Source organism: Engraulis encrasicolus, chromosome 24 (assembly GCF_034702125.1).
Source record: "Engraulis encrasicolus isolate BLACKSEA-1 chromosome 24, IST_EnEncr_1.0, whole genome shotgun sequence".
Lineage (NCBI taxonomy): Eukaryota > Metazoa > Chordata > Actinopteri > Clupeiformes > Engraulidae > Engraulis > Engraulis encrasicolus.
In genome coordinates, this window is record NC_085880.1 from 46433722 (window position 1) to 46446221 (window position 12500).

Below are 12500 nucleotides of genomic sequence, written 5' to 3' on the forward strand. Positions count from 1 at the left end.
TTATAAATCCAAGGGTATTATGAGTGCTCATGACTGGATATAAACTACAGGCTGCCTGATGGGTCTTACAGTACATTATGGTGCATTATATATGTGCATTATACAGTGCATTATAGATGCATGCATATGAACTTCACTTTACTTAGAGCACACATTGACGACTTGTGATCTCACATGAAACATTATAGCATCGTATGAGCCCTTATGACAGTTTATCATCCAGGTCTGTGCAAAGAGGGGTATAGGTACTCATAATGTACTATAAGCCCCATCAGGCAGCCTGTAGTTTATAGCCAGTCATGAGCACTAATGACACCCTTGGATTTATAAAGCATTATAAGCTAGATTCATAGTTATTCATAACTGTTAATATAAAGCATCATGGAGCATTATGAGTGTAAGGTTAAATCATAGGCTCTGCGCAAAGGGGTAAACGCATTGTCTCTTATGTCACAATGTTCAGTGTGGGTCACTTTTGTGATATCAGCCTGTCCAGTTAGGAAGCAACACTGTGAGTCCATTTGACTACTGTTGTGCAAATTTAACAAATAGAAGGTAGAAATGTAGATGGTTTAACAGCCTATCTCTCTTTTTCCATCCTTTCTGACTGTTTTTTGGTCACATGCATGTTTTCCGTGTCCCACCCCTGGAGTTACCATGGGTTGGTGTCTATCACCCACTAAATTTTCTCAGCTGTTATTCATCCAAGATACCAAACCAATGTGTGCTGTGGCAAGAAGCAGAGTGTCCAGGTCATGGACGAGATGCCAAGAGACATGCCGTTACACCAGGGGACGTATGAGACTAGAACGGTTTTAAAATTTAGAAGCGGGATCACCATCTCCTTCCTTGGGACAGATGGCACAAGAAAAGCACTGCCAGAGCCCTGAAAAATGAGTTTTGCAGGGTACTGATGTGCATGTTTCTGCTCAACTGGTCAGAAATAGTCTTCATGAAGTCTGTTTGAGGGCCTGGTATCCACAAGTGAAGCCTATGCTTACAAAGAGGCAAAGAGAAATTTGCATGAACCAAAAAAACATCAACCATTGGTAACATTGATGCTGTTGTTGTTAATTTTTCTTCACATGTGAAACTTCAGTTATGATGGAAGAGGGTATTGGCCCTGAATAATAAACCCACATTACAATTTTCTAAGCATAGTAGCAACATGTAGATCTGATTTGAAATTGGTGCCATGCACATAAAGTTAACCGATGTATTGTTTTCACTTGGGTCATCCAACTTGCTTGACCTTTGTCTCTTAGGTCCCTTTTGCTCTTTACACCACCTTATTGTGACACATTAGCAATATTTATAATTAGAAAAGTCAAGAGCTAGATGAAAAGTGTGTTAATATTAAAGGTTTATTCATTTTCACACATGTTTTTTTTTCTCGTGAAAAACGGTTTGAAAATAGCACCCCCCATCAATATTTTGTAACTTTTGACCTGTATTATGACCTTGAACCATTGTACTTGCATAGTTCACAGACCTAAGATCATTAAATTGACCATTATGAACATAATCTATGTGTTGCACTGGGTCAACAACCGAATGACACAATTTTTCCCTTAAAAATCGATATTTTGTAACCTTTGACCTCTATTATGACCTTGACATTGTACTTATAGCTCAAAGTTCTACTGTGATACAGCATCACACATTTTAGACTATTAAATGGGAAATCATGAGCATATTCATGTGTAGTTTTGGGATAACTGTGGATAAACTGGCAAAATAGGCGAAAAACGCATGTTTTGGGGTGGGATAAGCAATTTCTTGGGTGGGTGGTGGTGGGGGGGGGGGTTGGGGAGAGGTTGGAAGATTTTTTCAAAAAAAAAAATACACAGCAGTGCTTCAAACATGTGGTAGCATCAGAAAATCAGGGCTATTGTGGTAGGCTATTTGGTAATTACACCCCCCCTAGTTTAATGTGGCGAAAAAAAGAGTTGAAAGAGTTGAAAAGCCCTTTTCACATCGATCGATACCACAGTAAACCCAAAAATCCGGGCTGCGACTATGACTTGCATTGATATGGCTTAATAAAACTGTAAGACTAAGCGCAACAAAGACAAAACAAATCCAACACCTCCAAGCAGCCATGATGCCAGTCAACTTTCGCATTTCATTCATTCATCAATCACTGATTCTTGAGAAAGTGGCTAAAACAGGTTGTAATGTTGACAGAAAAAAACAAAGTGAATTACAAAATTATATGGTATATCCTCGTAGACTAAGGTCTTGGCTTTTCAGAAATGCACAAGGCCAATCTCCCCATTATGTATTTTTTTCAGAAATCAGGCTTTTCTCCGATCATACCTTGTTTTTTGTCAACACCGTCAGACACAATTAAAAGTTATTAAAATTGTATTGATTTGGTTTCATATGTATCTGGAGTTTTTAAGTGATTATATGTATTTTTTGGTTCACACATATGCCTTTAAATGTTGAAAATTCACTTTTGTTCTATTTTAATACTGTTTCATGTGTTCTAATTTTAAAATATGCACCGTCATACGATGCTTACTTAACGCCTAAATACAACAAACATTTTTTTGTAATTTCACAAATATTCGTGTAGGCTTAAATTGGCTATTACTTTGATATTTCAACAACTCCTAAGGAAAATGTTGTAAGCACATTCCTTTAAAATGTCCAAAACTCCTTCTTACGGTGGTGACTTAAGAACTGACGGTGGTGACAGTAATCTTAGAGTGGTGAAAGTGGCCTAATTAGTACGTGCATTTAGCAAAATAAATAGCCCTCTCAAGTCAATGGCATCTTGCATAAACACTTTATTTTTGTGTGTGCACAGTATGAGCATGTGTTTTTACTTCATTAGTTAGATTATCTAGGAAGTAAGTCACTGGTTGTTGAAAATGTGGTAAAAACAGCTTTTAAGTTGTTCAAATCCAAAATATAGAGGTGTATTATCATAGATGTAGGTCTTGGCTGTGCAGTGAATGCATTGGCCAAGCTCCCCATGTTTAACATTTTTCATAAAATGGGCTCTTTCTTGTTTTGTCAACAGCGGCAGACAGAATTATAAGTAAAAACATATGTTTACTGTATTAAAGTGATTTACTTTAACAATTCAACATAACTGTAGATACTTATTGTATGCATATTCTTAAAACATGTCAAAAACACGTAAAACATGTGTTTTTTGGTGAACTCCATCAGATGTCACCACCGTCAGGTTTTCTGACAAAAAAAACCTCCAAATGCACCTCAGTGGTGGCTAGAGTATCATTTTGGATCACAATTATTACTAACATGCCTAGTAATGTTTCATTAACCAGCACAATTTAGTAAAATATGGAACAACATGATGAGCAGAACAAAATCTGACGGTGGTGACATCTGACGGTGTGAGACAAAAAAGCACTCTTTTAAATATTATGCATTGTTTGTTCACATTAGCCATTTCATTTTCGCTCTGTTTCTTGGGTGCTTTATACCTTTTCTGAAAAAAATTATATTTATTAACATTAATGTAATACAATACTATTAAAAACCCCGACGGTGTTGACAGTTTATGGTTGGGACAGTACCAGTGTCCAAACAAATTAACAAATTGAGGACAAAATAATAAACTTACAGGAGCTTCAGTGATGGTGAAGTAGGCAGTAGAGCTAAAGGTTTGAAAAGGGGTCCTCAGTAATGAAAATTACCTTGTGCATACCTGATTTTATTGTCTTTTAGAAAAAATCTGACGGTGGTGACCAATATGCTGGACACATTTTGAGCAATCAGTAAATAATAGTAAATATTGTTTTACATCCACTATGTGCACATCTGTAGAACCACTTTAATATGGTCTTCCACATCATGGTGATATTGTTCAATTCTGTTAGTGATTTTTGTATTTTAAGTCAATTGAAATGATGATGCCAGTCCTTGGGACAGGCGTTTTTACAGGGTATGGACAGGTTTATAGCCATGAAAAGTAATAAAATTACACTTAAATATTTCAAACAACTGTGTATTCGTGTGACAGACCCCTTGGCCATTACCTGGGTTCATTTTGTTTGTGAAAATTTAGTTGATTTTCAACAGAATTAATATTTTACTGCAGGGACATGTTTTTGCCAAACTTTCAAGAATCAGTGCAATAACAATCATATCCTGACAGCACTGAAGCTGGCTGGTGACGTGCATGGGGTGGATCCAGAATATTTCTGGTGGATCACTGGGGTGGATAGTCATTTGTATTTATTATTTTAAAAGGAAACATATTCAGTTTCGTTTCACTTAATTTATTTTAATATGATCAATATGTTGTTGTGTTTAATATTTTAAAAGGTCATACTACATTATATTTTATTCCCATCCTCGGTTTACGTCACCCAACGTTCCGACGTCGATTGCGTCAGTGCAAGTGAGAGTTCAAGGTTGAGTTTCAAACCACGAGAGTACCCTCACGTAGAGCTCTACGCAGTCTACGCAGTAGTATTGGAAGACGAAGAAGACAGGCGAAGGAGTGGCTCAATCAAGGTAAGGGAGCGTAAACGTTAATATATATACATATATAATTGTTATTTTCTCGCTAACATCGCGTTTTATTAAGGGATTTCCTGTGACTGTTTCTCAAGTCGACTGGACTGGTCACTTACTTAGCACGCTAGCTGGCGTTTGCTCGTGCATTCATGGCTGCCAACTTCCAGTTTTGAAAAAGGGATTATGTGGTGGGATGAAACCCAACCCAAACATGTTCGCGTTATTAACCAGAAGTGTGTACGTACTTCAAATGATGGTATATGTTAGTTTTATTGGATGCATGTACTTTTTATCGCTGTGGTATATTTTGGCCAACACTGAAACAGCATGTTTTTTTTCTAGCTGACTAATGGGGCACTGCTAGCAGAGTTGGTAGCCTTGTCGTTTGGCGGCCTTTTTAGCATTAGCAACACCCGCGGGCATCTTTTTCCGATTTGAACAACCAAATGCATGATGTTCCGAGAATACACACACGGTTATCTTTATTAGATGCATGTACTTTTTTTATCGCTTTTATGTTTTGTCGTTATAGCTTAACACCCAAACGGCACGTTTTTGGTTATGGCTAACACTCAAACCGCATGTTTTTGGTTATGGCTGACACTCAAACCGTATGTGGCACTGCTAGCAGAGTTGCTAGTCCTGTAATTTTGCGGCCACTTTAGAGTTAGCAACGCCCGCGGGCATCTGCTTCCGATTTGAATAACCAACTTTATGCATGATATTCCGAGCATACACAAAAGGTTTTATTTGTGAGCAAATGTGTGTATGTTGCTGCTAAAATTAGCAGTAGCTATGTCCGAGAGTGGGCGCACGATAGCCTGGTTATAATCGACTTTCAAAGGTGTTGCGTGAGGGCACGGCCTGGCTTGGGGCACACCGACTGGATTGTTAGACCGAAGTCTTGCAAACCAATTGGCTAGAGCTCTAATCCTAGTCTGGAATTTTCCATCACGACTCGCTCGCTGTCTGCACGACTACAGAAGAGTGTAGGTATTGAGTGTGCATGGATATCCACGTTTTCCCCCCGCTAATTAATTCTGGCTTTGTGTTTTTGGTATAGCCTGCCGCCTAACCTGATGACAATGGATGGCTTTGATGAAGCCACTCGTTCGGTATTGGAAGGTAAGTCAAATATTTTTTTTTAGGTTAAAGGGACACTGCAGGAAATTGTCAAAAAGGTACTGCAACTATGCTGCTCATTGAAACTCTGCTGCCTATTGCCAAATTTGATCTTTACATGAAACTTTACTAAGTAATAAACAAATATTTTCTAGTGTGGTCCAAGTACAGTCATTTTTGCAGCTAAAAATGGCTATTTTTGGAAATTCAAAATGGCGCACCATGGAGAAGATTCCCCTTTTCATGCATGACCTTTTTACGTTGCTTGTATTTTTAACTGGACTTTACTTTACACACAGTGTTTTTATTTGTCTTCTACAGCTGCAAGTGTTGATGAATGCACCTTGAAATCCCTTAGCCGAGAGGACTTGCAAGACCCTTTTCCTGGCCCTGAAAACTTTCTTAGAAGGAGAAGAATTTGGGATTTCATCAATGAAAATGTAAGTTACATCAGATCTATTTATACATCTATGTATGCACTGTGTACTTGATGAACATTAAATTGTATTAAGCATTAACCGTGTTTCTAATTGTCCCAATGCATTTTGTTTTCTTCCTGCATTATTCTAATAGTCTGGAAATATAGACCAAGATTCAAGTGCTTGCAGTGAATACAGGACCATGCCCTCAACTACTTCTGCGTCACCATGCCAGCTTAAAACCTCCACTCCCACATCAGATGAGAAAAAGATGAAGATGCCAGACTCAGAGTTGGATTTGGTACGGGGTCAATATTTTGCACTCCTTCGGAGTGGGAAGGAAAGAGGCTTCGAGATGTCGAAGGAGCTGTGTTGCAGACTAATAAGAAACACCATAACAAGCATGGTTGCAATCCTTCGCGCAAGTCCGATGGGAAAAGAAGCAAGCTATCCCTCAAAGCTGGAAATGAAAGTCATGTCGCAGAAAATAATTGAGTACTACCCCATGCTGCGTGATGCTGATCCAAATATGCCACACGTAAGTATTGTTTTCTTAAAAATATATCTATTTGCCTTCTATATCTTTTGTAATGTCTAAAATGCCTCCTGCTTCAAGCGCAAACCCACCACTGTGTGTGTTGAATACGGTACTAGCTATCTACCTGGACTGTGCATTAGGACTCTGATCTGTGCCACACCACTGTCATATGAGGACTCATTCTTGCACTAAATTAACAGTAAATATTTCAGGTCACTGAAATCCTTGCTCTCTACCACAAATCTTATCATTACCGTCAACTTTGTGGATGACTGTTTCTTTTCTTGAAATGTGTAGTATATAGCAGTGCTTTTGTGTCAGGCAAATTAACTTGCTCTTCTCTTCTCTACTAAACCAAAACAAACAACGAACCTGGGAAAAAAGATACACTACTTAACTAGCATTCTTTCACCACAGCTGACGGTCTACACAAACATTTTCAAGCGACTCCAGAATATGAGATCCCCATGCAGGAAGAGGCAGGGCCCCGTTCTTCTGAGAGGCCCAGCAAAGACTCTCTTCAGTGAAGACCAAGACATTGACACGGATTTGACAGACACGAGCGGATCGGCTGATACAGTCATTCTTGAGAGCAGTGAAGACCTCAGTGATGACAATTGCAGTGCAGGTATGCAAAAGTAACAATTACTACAGTCATGAAACGAAACTAGAAGGTTTTTGTTTATCTTTTTAAATTTATATTCATTTTATTTTTTTGTACTTTGTTGAACCAAAGTTGCACTATGCCTGATTTTTGGTTGTATTCATTTTAATAATTGTGTTTGTGTGTGATTCCTTCCTTCCTCCCCCCCCCCTCCCCCATTATTTCTCGAAGTGTCCCCAGCACGAGATCCCCCTGTGCCAAAAAAGGCAAAGAGTGGCACCAAAGCATTCATTCCACCATCCAGGGGGTCGTTTCTCGACAGTGCCTTTGCTAACGACTTTAGCCATTTTGTTCGTTCTTAAGACCAACGTTGTAACCAAGGTCTTGAGTTGGTCTTAAGTTGTTCTTAAGTTGTTCTTAAGTTATTCTTAAGTTGGTCTTGCGTCTAAAGACCAACTGAAGACCAACTTAAGACCAACTTAAGACCAACTCAAGAGCAACTTACGACCAACTCAAGACCGACTTAAGACGGTTAGCAAAGGCAAGAATCGAGAAACGGAGCCCTGGTAGGAACCAGGGGGTCGTTTCTCGACAGTGCCTTTGCTAACGACTTTAGCCATTTTGTTCGTTCTTAAGACCAACGTTGTAACCAAGGTCTTGAGTTGGTCTTAAGTTGTTCTTAAGTTGTTCTTAAGTTGGTCTTGCGTCTAAAGACCAACTGAAGACCAACTTAAGACCAACTCAAGAGCAACTTACGACCAACTCAAGACCGACTTAAGACGGTTAGCAACGACAAGAATCGAGAAACGGACTCCAGATTAGAAGTGAATATTTAGTCCAGCCCCGATCAATGACTCATCGGAAAATTGTTGATGGCAACAACGCTTTGTCATAACTCCCTGAAAACCCCGCCCGAAAGATTCAAAACGTATATCCCCTGCGTTGTGATTGGTTTGCCAGATTCAGGGCGTTCGGACATTATCTGAGTCTATACCCACTCGCAGGCAAAAAATAAGCTGCTGGCGGGTGGTGCTAGTTTAAAGGGACACTGTGCAGGAAATGGTCATAAAAGGTACTGCAACTATGCTGATCATGGAAACTGTGTTGCCTATTGTCAAATTTGATCTTTACATGAAAGTTTACTGAGTAACAAACACATATTTTCTAGTATGGTCCAAGCAGTCATTTTTGCAGCTAAAAATGGCTATTTTTGGAAATTCAAAATGGCGGACCATGGAGAAGATCCCCCTTTTCATGTATGAAAAGTGCATTTTTTCCAGTCATAATGAATGCTTAGAATTTGATGGTGGCGGTATATACTCGTGAAAAAGGTAACATTAGTGAATGGGCAGCATGAATTCTGGAAATAAACAACTAAAAATCTCAGTGTCCCTTTAAGAGATTATAATTTTTCTGTATTTTTCCCCTATTATTTCTCAAGAAGCGTCCCCAGCACGAGATCCCCCTGTGCCAAAAAAGACAAAGAGTGGCACCAAAGCAGCCATTCCATCATCCAGGTCTTCCTCACCGGCACCCATGACTGTGATTGCTTCACCAACCATGCCTGCAAAAGATGTTGCTGGTAAGCCCTCCTCAGCACACTTCTCAGCCTGTAGAACTTGTTTATAAGTTTTGCAAAACATTCTTTGTATTTAAACATTTTATTTTATTTGTGTTTTAAATTTTCACTGGTGTTACAATGTTAACATTAAAATGTCTTTGTTTATTGTTGTTTAAGCGGGTCTCGACAGTCTGAAGATGCAGGCCAGACACTACAAAACCTTGAGCAACATGTACAACAAGCCCAATGCAAAACCCAATCAAAATGATGTGGCGCAAATTCTGGACCTCGAGTTCGAAGCAAGGCGGGCCTTTATCGATTCAGATGTTACCAAGGAAGAAGACCGACCTGCAAAAATCCTTGATGCATATCCATGCTTTAAAGATGTTCAAAACGTATGTTTGGTTTTTTCTTATCTGAACCTCAATTGCTGTGTATGTTGTAAGCGTTTTGAACACAGTGTTTTATGATGTTTCAGGCCATGGATGAGCTACGGCGCATAGTAGATGGTACTAACCGCAGATACATCGAGGACGTAAGAGGAAGATGGACAGAATTCTGCACGAAGGTGCAGTTCTACAGCGTGTGGAAGAAAGTCCTCAAACCCCCTTTTCCTTTGGATGTTCGCAGTGGTAAGTTACTGTTCCATATCTATATGCAGTGAATGCCTAAGTCCTTTTTAAGAAAGGTTGCCCTCAGAATATAAAGACCTAAATATATTAGCCTCTGAAGCACATAAAAACATGCAATAAGTTGTATTTAAATGTTAAGACCCTCATCTTGCATTGGAATGTGTTCATTTAACTCTTAACATACCAAGACACTTCATAAAATTGTCTCGAATCTCACGACCCTGAATGTTGTGAAGCGCCAGGACCAATGTTGCACAATGCAATGTCCAGCATCAATGGGTTTACAGCATTCTGACCATTCTTTCTATTTTTTAGTGGATTTCACACTGGCCCTCTTCAATGCACTGCCACCCCTCTTCCCCTCATCCGTTTTGCCACCAAAGAAGCTTGCTTGCAGTGAGGCACTTATTCATATACTGAAGGTAAGCAAATATTTCCCCAGATTTAAGCAAATTCATTCATTCACAAAACTGTAAAAAAAAAAAATCTAAAACTTTGCATCAGCTTGTCTGTTATTAATCTATACTACATTTATTACATGATGTGTCTGTTACCCTGTGCAGTCAGCTGTTTTTGACACTTACTGCTGATAACTGCTGAGCTGACCAGCTCTCTCCACTTCTAAGAGTCTTTTTCAATGTTCATATGTGCGATTCTCTCCCTTGCTCATGAGTTCCCTCCTTCGTCGTTCACACAACTGCAATCATGTTCTGCATTTCCCTACACGGGATGTTTGATATGACTTGTTCTCGGTATACCCCCGTTTTTATTGCACATTTCCAGTAAGGAGAACGAGGAGATATGCATATAAAAGGCTACTGCTTATTTTGAGAAGGTTGAACCCACATCTTTGCTCTTGAGGCGTTCAGCTCTCCTTTTTGAAGGGGCTTTTCCATTGTTCACAAGCGATTTTATTTCCTTGTCCAAATCCCCTTCTCACCTCAATTGGCTCATCATTTATATGCAGTCTCATTTGTTATTTTCGCTGGTTATGTCAGCATGATATTTTAGTCAGCTAACAGCCAGTTCTCGGCAGCGAGCTGCTGCTATTGTTTAGCCTAGAAATCTAGATGCCCCCATCAGCCGGGGCCAGGGCCACCAGATGAGGGAACTGGCCAGTGACGCAAAACCTTGAGTTCCAAGCCATTTCAGGACAATAAAAAAGTTGTGTGGTGTTTCTTGATGCATTCCTCCCTCCCCTATTGTAAATAAATGTTTTTAGAATCTTAAAGTTTTAAAATCTGCAAGTTGCCGACGTTAAACATTTGTTTGTCTTCTCTCTGCACATTCTTTTTTTTTGTTGTTGCTCCAGTCATACGAAGACCCTGCCCTCTACCTGCAGAAGCGTCCTCTCTGCTCCCCAGTTCTGCTGTTTGATGGCTCAACTACCATCGTGGCTGTGGGTAACGTACCTGTTACAACCCTCAAGCAGGAAGATTTTTCAGAAGGGATGTTGGTGTTGATGGCCTACTATTATACATTGCACCTCACATACCCCAAATGTGTGGCAACCCTGCTCTCTGTTATTCAAACGGAGGTCATTGGTGACGCCCTCCATGATAAGGATGCCACTAGTTCATACAAAAAAGCAATGGCCGAGTGGAACGCATTCATTGAGAAGTAAATCTGTCAGTTGTTGATTACTGATTGTTACTATTGCATTGTTTTGTGTGTTTCACAAGTTAATTGCTGTTTTTTGTAATTATTCAGTGGGTCTAAGGTGTTGGTTTTTGACCAATACCCCACCCCAAAGTGAAATTGAGGCAGTGGCTGAGTCACCGGGAAAACTCTCCTGCTCACTTATCCGAATATGGGGACTTTGAGTGGTTCAATTTTACCTCGGAGTGGGGTATCCCTTAATAACGCCTGTATTTCAGGATACAATGTTGGAAAAACGCTACCTCATGTCAGAATTTAATTTCCTTTTATTACTGTGGTCCCAGTACATCTAAGTTGTTTGTCTTAAACATGTACCCCAATCCTAAGCGAAATTGAGTCACTCGCTATAGTCCCTGGAGTTGTGCAAGTGAGCAGAAAAGTTTTTCAGGTAACCCAGCCACTGTCTTAATGTGACCCATCAAAGAGCAGAATAGAGAGCGCGCTTCTGAAGGTACAAGACTGGGTTAAAACAGTCTTTGTGTTGCCAACCCCCATCACAGCAAATATGCTCAGCAAAGCAATTGTCACCTATATTACCATCTTTAAGTAGTTGCTGTACTCTAAGGTTACTATTTCAAGGCTCAATTTCACCTGGGAGTGGGGTATACCTATCCTGTATTTCAGCATACAGTGTTAAAATGCTGCTGCATAAGGGCTGAGAGAAATGTGAAGAGATTTATTCAAAGCCTGTATTTCAGGATGCAATGAAAAGCAGCAAAATGATCTCAAGTGATCTCAAGCGTTTTTGCTGCCAAATTGAGGCTCGATTTCACCTGGGAGTGGGGTATCCCTTACGTTATACGCATCCTGTATTTCAGCATACAATGTTAAAATGCTGCTTCATAAGGACTGAGAGAAATGTGAAGAGATGTATTCAAAGCCTGTATTCAGGATGCAATGCAAAGCCGCAAAATGCTGCTTCGTAAGAGGTGGGAATTGTGAACCCCACCCCAAAGTGAAATTGAGGCAGTGGCTGGTTCACCTGGAAAGCTCCTGCTCACTTATCCATAGGGACTTTGGTGAGTGGCTCATTTTAAATGGAAGTGGGGTATCCCTTAAGATTTTTCAAATTCTGTATTTCAGGATGCAATAGTGGAAAATCGCTACTTCATAGGGGCTGAGAATTTAATTTCCTTATATTACTGGCGTCCCAGTACATCTAAGTTATGTCTTAAACATAAACCCCAGTCCCAAACGAAATTGAGTCACTCGCCATAGTCCCTGGAGTGGCGCAAGTGAGCAGAAACGTTTTTCAGGCAACCCAGCCACTGTCTGAATGTGACCCATCAAAGAGTAGCATAGAGAAGGTCTTTTGAAGGTACACGACAGGATCTTAAACAGTCTTTGTGCTGCCAACCACCATCACAGCAAATAAGATGTTAATATAGGTGACAATTGCTTTGCTGAGCATAAAGTAGTTGCTGTACTCTAAGGTTATGATTTCAACTGTCTGTGCTGCCAAATT

At 39.9% G+C, this 12500-nt stretch overlaps 2 protein-coding genes across 6 annotated transcripts in view; one reads left to right on the plus strand and one right to left on the minus strand.

Moving 5' to 3' along the window:
• The window catches only part of grid1a (glutamate receptor, ionotropic, delta 1a), a 655667-nt gene that overhangs the window by 306054 nt on the left and 337113 nt on the right, over positions 1-12500 (minus strand). The gene's annotated exons all lie outside the window — the stretch shown is intronic.
• LOC134441792 (uncharacterized) lies at positions 4421-10240 on the plus strand. The gene is made up of 6 exons (XM_063192198.1): positions 4421-4497; positions 5564-5625; positions 8625-8765; positions 8922-9139; positions 9223-9376; positions 9692-10240. The coding sequence occupies exons 2-6, from the start codon at positions 5580-5582 to the stop codon at positions 9850-9852; spliced, it is 720 nt and encodes a 239-aa protein (XP_063048268.1). The 5' UTR covers positions 4421-4497; positions 5564-5579; the 3' UTR covers positions 9853-10240.

Coding starts and splice junctions, on each gene's coding strand:
- LOC134441792 (XM_063192198.1), top strand. CDS start 5,580: ATGACAATGGATGGCTTTGATGAAGCCACTCGTTCGGTATTGGAAG. Junction 9,140..9,222: donor GCTTTAAAGATGTTCAAAAC/GTATGTTTGGTT, acceptor ATGATGTTTCAG/GCCATGGATGAGCTACGGCG. Junction 9,377..9,691: donor TCCTTTGGATGTTCGCAGTG/GTAAGTTACTGT, acceptor TCTATTTTTTAG/TGGATTTCACACTGGCCCTC.